General features: G+C 55.9%; 1 protein-coding gene across 1 annotated transcript; it reads left to right on the forward strand.

Moving 5' to 3' along the window:
• Positions 1–4,099: 4,099 nt before the first annotated feature.
• CH25H (cholesterol 25-hydroxylase) lies at positions 4,100–5,469 on the forward strand. Its single transcript, XM_072819100.1, has one exon. The coding sequence runs from the start codon at positions 4,121–4,123 to the stop codon at positions 4,931–4,933; it is 813 nt and encodes a 270-aa protein (XP_072675201.1). The 5' UTR covers positions 4,100–4,120; the 3' UTR covers positions 4,934–5,469.
• Positions 5,470–6,320: the final 851 nt, after the last annotated feature.

Genomic DNA, 6,320 nt, shown 5'->3' on the forward strand with positions numbered 1-6,320 from the left:
AATCCTGTCCTCCCACCCTGTCAGAAAGACCATGCCAAGATAAAAATGATACACAGAAAGTCAAAGTCAACTGGAAGAGCACAAAAATAGTATGGCCCAAGTTCTAATACTACTAGAACCCAGTAAATACCCCCTCTATGGAAAACCATCCCAGTGGGGAGCGGTTCCACCCTACATCCCAGTAGGTAAGTAGCTGAACCACATCAATCAGTGCTCTAAAAAAAAAAAATTCACTTTTAAGCTTCAATTTAGAGCTAGTATCTTTAAAAACAGGCATTGAGTCCACAGATATCTTTTGAACACTCACTATATGCAAGGTATAATGCTTGGCACTGGGGGAAGAACCCCTAAAAGATGGTACCTGTGCCCTAAAAAGACCCAGCAAGCTGTTCAATCTGTTTTGTGTATGGAAGTTTTTAAAGGTGCACATTTGCCAGTTCAGGAAATGATACCACTCTAGTCAAGACTAAATAGGGTTCGATTTTATTTGGGTCCATTACGTGATGCTGTCTTTGTTGTCCGTAATGTCATGCTTACTTTTTCTGCATCCTCCCTGTGACCTCGAGTGGACAACGATGAGATTATAACTGATTAACGTCCCTGAGATGGTTGCATTTGTATATCAGACACCGACTTCTGTCCCAGGCAGCTGACGGGCTGGAAAGGCAGGGACGCCAGTGGCTCTTCTCCGAAGTTCTATGAGCAAGAGGGGAGAGCCTGAGCCAAGTGGAAGTTTTACTGAAGTTTTACTGCACAGGACTTGATGCAATTGGCCCATGGAGAATATTCGAACAGGTTTAGTGATAGAGGATGGAAGAACCAAAGAAGGCAAAGAACAGGTTTTGGTTGGAGCTGGGGGCACAAAGGGGGCAGTCCTGACAGCAACCTAACAGCTAAGTGCAAATGAAGCATGTTGGCCAATGCCACCCACTGAAAAAATCCACAAGAGTATCCAAAGCACCCAAGCATGATTGCTGAGACCTCGGGAAGAGGACAGCGTGTGCTGAATGGAAATTTGCAGGTTGACTTAATTTCTTTTGAGGGCAAATCTGAGTGATGATTTACCTCTGGGCAAATCCTTTCATTCGAAAAGTCGGAGAAAGTGAGCTCTGGCCATCCTGGGGCCCGCCGAGGGTCTAAGAGTGAAGGAGACCAAGCCCATCCTCTTCCCTCTGAGATGCTGCTTGAGCCATGCAAAGTTCAAGGGCAAGCCATGTCTGCCAGGACTGGGAAAGAAGGAAGTCCCTGGGTTGCCCTAAAGGTGAATTGGACTGAGCAATAGATTGGGGTGGGGGACTGAAGAGGAGCCCTGAACCTACAGGCTGCCTGCGAGCTAGACACTCGCCAGCGAGGGAGGCCAGGGGCCTGCGCCATCCCTAGCTCTGCTACCATCTAGATATCCAAGCAGTCAGAAAATCCCCCCTCCTCCTGTTTTTGCATTGATGGTCAAGAAGCTCAGAGCTGTTTCTGAATCTCTGTCTCATCAATATACAAGCAGAATATCATAACGTTCTCTGTCTGGCACACTGAGGTTCTAAAGAAAACAAAGCTGCAGCATGGCCAGGGGCTGAGGCCCCAGGGAATGGGCGTCTAGGGAATAGTGTATTCCATCAGGGTCGGGGCAGGGGCACACACCACTCAGGAGGTTCTGAATTGGGAACTGGCTTGTTTAGGTTATACGCGTAGCAGCCAACACATTACTAGATTTCAGTATATAACCATGTATTATGAACTGGCTTATGGTTTATCATATGCATATGTGTACACATCCCATAGAGTGTTATATTTCTGGGTCCGTAAACTGGTTTATATTTCTGTTGTATTTATTCTTTCCTCATAATATGTGGCATTATCCTTTTATTTCTCTTTACGTGATTTTCTTTGATTTTCATTGTAAACTCCCTCGGTTCTTCAGGTGAAATGTGGAGCACACATTTAAAATAATATGTGTCTTCCTTTGCCAGCTTGCTGTGTGCCAGACACTCTGCTTTTGCCCCTGTAGGGCCACAACGTGGATAGCCACGCTGCTTCTGGGCAGCTTGGGGTTCCCAGTCTGGATGAAATCACTTCAACTGAAGCACTTAGCTAATGCCTGGCAGACATTCTTTAATTATTATTGTCTTCCCATTTTAATGCTTGAAAGAACCTCATGAGATGGTGACCTGCGGTGGGGATGGATGGGGGGTGGATAAAAAAAAATGCAAAGCTTCGAGAAGTGGTGCACTGTACCCCAGCCTCACAGGGACAGGGGAGGCAAAGTTAGAATCAGTGGGGAGCGGTTCCACCCTCAAAACGTTCATCCCCGACTTCCACGCTCTAGGGGACCCTTGGGTCAGCCGCCTGGGGTCAAAGGCGGAGATGGTTTCCTAGCGGGTCCCAGGGAAGCCCCAGGTCGACCGACTCCCGCTGGGCCCCCCCACCCCAGAGCGGGGAGCGGGAAGCGGGGAGCCGCGGTCAGGGGAATGGGGTCGAGGGGGCAGGGTGGGCGGGACCTCTGCTGCACCTGCAGCCCCTGGAGGCCGCTGCCCAGGAGGAAACGGGGTGGGGGTGGGGCGTGCAGCGGCTTTGCAGCCAGATCCGGGTGGGATCTGGGTGTTCAAGTCCAGCACCTGTGTGTTTTGAGGTTTGTTGTTCTTGTTGTTTGTTTGAATTTTTTTTTAAATTTTTATTTATTTATGATAGTCACAGAGAGAGAAAGAGAGGCAGAGACACAGGCAGAGGGAGAAGCAGGCTCCATGCACCGGGAGCCCGACCTGGGAATCGATCCTGGGTCTCCAGGATCGCGCCCTAGGCCAAAGGCAGGCGCCAAACCGCTGCGCCACCCAGGGATCCCTGTTTGTTTGAATTGAAGCCACACAGCCCAGGTCTCTGCCCAGTCGCCGGGCCTGCCCGTCGGGATGCGGGTCGGGCCCTGCACGCCACAGAGAGGAGCAGCCGGCCTGTGCGCGCCCCGCGGGGGTCCCTGCGCGGGGGAGCCGGAGCCAGAGCTCCTCACGGATCGCGCCCTCCGTCCTCTTCCTCTACCTGCGCTGTACCCCCTGCCGCAACCGGGCGCCCCGCGGTTCCCGCCTGCGGAAGGATGCGCAGCTCGCAGGTGGTCAGATCCGCCAGCTCAGATCCAGCAGGTCAGATCCACCAGCTCAGATCCGCCAGGAGGTGCGCCCCTATGGAAGCGCGGAGACACAGGAGGGCCGGGGCCCAGCGGTGGAACGTCTGCCTGGGGCTCAGGGCGTGACCCCAGGGTCCCCGCGGGGAGCCTGATTCTCCCTCTGCCTGGGTCTCTGCCTCTCTGTCTCTCATCAATTAGTTAATTAAATATTTTTTTAAAAAAGAGAAAATGACACGTCTGCACTGAAACGCACAGGGACTGGCGCGGATCGTAAAGCTCCTGGCGGCGGCGGCGGAAACACTGCGTCTTGTTTGGGGTGAGGACGCGGAGGGATGCGGCTGTCGGGGTTCGCGGGTCCGCGGAAGGGCCGCGCGTCGTACCCCGCGGTCGCCGTTCGCCAGCCGCGCGCACTCGGGGCGACCCTCCCCTCCCCACGCCATGCGCACAGGGAGGTCCTGGGGGTCTTCCCGCGGGTCCGGCTCCGGTTCCAGCTCCAGCCCCGCCCGGGGAGGGGGGCGAGGGAGGCTGACCTCGCCGGGGCGGGGCCGGGGATGCTCCCCGGGGCGGCCCTGGGGGGTCTTCCTGCCCGTCCAGCTCCAGCTCCAGCTCCGGGCTGACTTCACTGGGGCGGGCCGCGGAGATGCGCCCCGGGGCCGCCCTGGGGGGCTCTTCCCGCAGCTCCAGCTGCAGCTCCAGCTCCAGCTCCAGCTCGGGGCTGACCTCGCTGGGGCGGGCCGCGGAGATGCGCACCCGGGCGGCCCTGGGGAGGGGTCTTCCCGCGGGTCCAGCTTCAGCTCCAGCTCTGGGCTGACCTCGCGGGGGCGGGGCCGCGGAGATGCGCCCCGGGGCGGCCCTGGGGGGTCTTCCTCCAGCTCCAGCTGCAGGTCCAGCTCCAGCTCCAGCTCGGGGCTGACGTCTCCGGGGCGGCTGACACCACCAGGCTGACATCACCGGGGCGGGGCCGCGGCGCCCACAAAAGGCGGCGGGCGAGCGCGGCCGTCAGAGCCGAGCATGAGCAGCCACAACAGCTCGGGGCCCCTCGCCCTGGGCCCGCCGGGCCAGCTCCTCCTGCAGCCGCTCTGGGACCAGGTGCGCGCCCGGGCCGCGCTCGCGCAGTCGCCGCCGTTCGCGGTCCTCTTCTCCATCACCGCCTACCTGGGCTGCTGCCTGCCCTTCGTGCTGCTGGACCTGCTGTGCCCCCGCGTGCGCGCGCTGCGGCGCTACAAGGTGCACCCGGACTGCGGGCCGTCGGCGCGCCAGCTGCTGGGCTGCCTGGGCCGGACCGTGTGCCAGCACGTCGCGCTGCTGCTGCCCGCCTCGCTGCTGCACTGCGCCCGCGGCCCGGCGCCCTGGCCCCGCGAGGCCCCCGAGCTGCTGCAGCTGGCGCGCCACGTGCTGGGCTGCCTGCTGCTCTTCGACGCCGAGGTCTTCGCCTGGCACGTGCTGCACCACAGGGTGCCCTGGCTGTATCGCACCTTCCACAAGCTGCACCACCAGCACGCGGCCTCCTTCGCGCTGGCCACGCAGTACATGGGCGCCTGGGAGCTGCTCTCCCTGGGCTTCTTCCACGTGCTGAACGTGGTGCTGCTGCAGTGCCACCCGCTGAGCGTGCTGGCCTTCCACCTGCTCAACATCTGGCTGTCCGTGGAGGACCACTCCGGCTACGACTTCCCCTGGTCCACGCACAGGCTGGTGCCCTTTGGCTGGTACGGTGGCGTGGCCCACCACGACCTGCACCACTCGCAGTTTAACTGCAACTTCGCCCCCTACTTCACACACTGGGACAGAATCCTGGGGACCCTGCGGTCCGCTCCGGCCAAGTGACGCGCTCCCTCCCGGCGCCGGGGTGCTCGACGGCCGGGGCACTTCATGCTACAGTCGGGAGAAACATGCCCGGGCTGCTCTGTTCTGTGTTGTTTTTTTTTGTAAGTAATTTATTGCCTGATGGAGATTTATGGGTGAAATCCGAGGTGTTTTCACCATCTGGTGAAGTGATTTATATCATCCTTGTCTATGACAGTTGTATTCTTGGACTGAAATTCTAGCTCGCTTCCATAGCCTTGATTCCTGGGTATGTTAGACACTCATCACCGGCATATTTAAATCATCTCACAAAGGACTCGATTGTAGGACAAGGACTTGGCTGTGCTCGCACGTGTCACAGAAAGAGGTGAAAATGACATATTTTTATGGAGAATAGGATCTCTGACTCTATTAGCAATGAAATATGTTCCTGCTGGACAGTGATCACAATTGTTGTAACTCTGTAGTATTTTTTCATATGACTGTATATTTATATTGAAAGAATTATTATTTGTACTTTAAAAAAAAAAAAAAAACCCAGATCATAAACCAAACAAGTACTGGCTGCTGTTTCACTGGCATTGAAATACGAAAACGGGAAGAGGGAGCTGGGGTGGCAGGTGTGAGCCTCCATCAGCCACAGGCCGAGAGGAATCTGGGTGATGGGGTGTTCTGTAGGGGATTTGCCGGGGTGTTCTGGGGGGATGTGTAGGAGAGACAGGCCGGAGAAGGGGTCAGTTTGTCTGTTTGGGTCTAGCAATCTCACGGAGGCAGAACCACTGTTCTTCTGAATGTTTTTCAGCTGATGTCTGCGTAACAAGCAACTCAAAGAATTACCCTCTCAAGTTTTAGAGAGATTAATTAACACCGCTCAACCCTTTGATTATTTGGAGGAGAGCAGTGTCGGGGGGGGGGGGTGGGGGGGGGGGTGGGGGGGGGGATGCGTAGAATCAGCAGAGTGCTTTGCTTTGCAAAACTGGCGAGTGCGAGCGTGTGCCTTAGAGGTGCTGATACCTACAGAGGAGACTCTGAGTCGGCCCTTGTTTTTATGGATGTTTCTAGCATAAGTGACCCTCGCAGCTGCTGCAGGCTCTGCAACTGGGGATTTTGGGGTATTCACTTTTCTTAAGTCAAGACATACATGCAAATTACCCCTTTCTCAAAGAGGAAAAAAAAAAAGTGAAATTTGGCCTTAGGCCCCTGGTTCCTCATTTGTAAAAGGGGATTGTGTTCCAGATGTTCTGGGGATTACTTGCCACGGTAAATGTCCCTATTCCCGACCACACACCTGCTACCCATTATGTACCCCAGCCAGCTGCTGCCTGCTTGTTCTCATTCTATCTTTGGAATTGGGTTATACAGGCTAAAGTAAAACATCGAGACCGTTTAGACAGAAAAGCATAAGGAA

The sequence above is a fragment of the Canis lupus genome, assembly GCF_048164855.1.
Source record: "Canis lupus baileyi chromosome 27 unlocalized genomic scaffold, mCanLup2.hap1 SUPER_27_unloc_1, whole genome shotgun sequence".
Classification (NCBI taxonomy): Eukaryota; Metazoa; Chordata; class Mammalia; order Carnivora; family Canidae; genus Canis; species Canis lupus.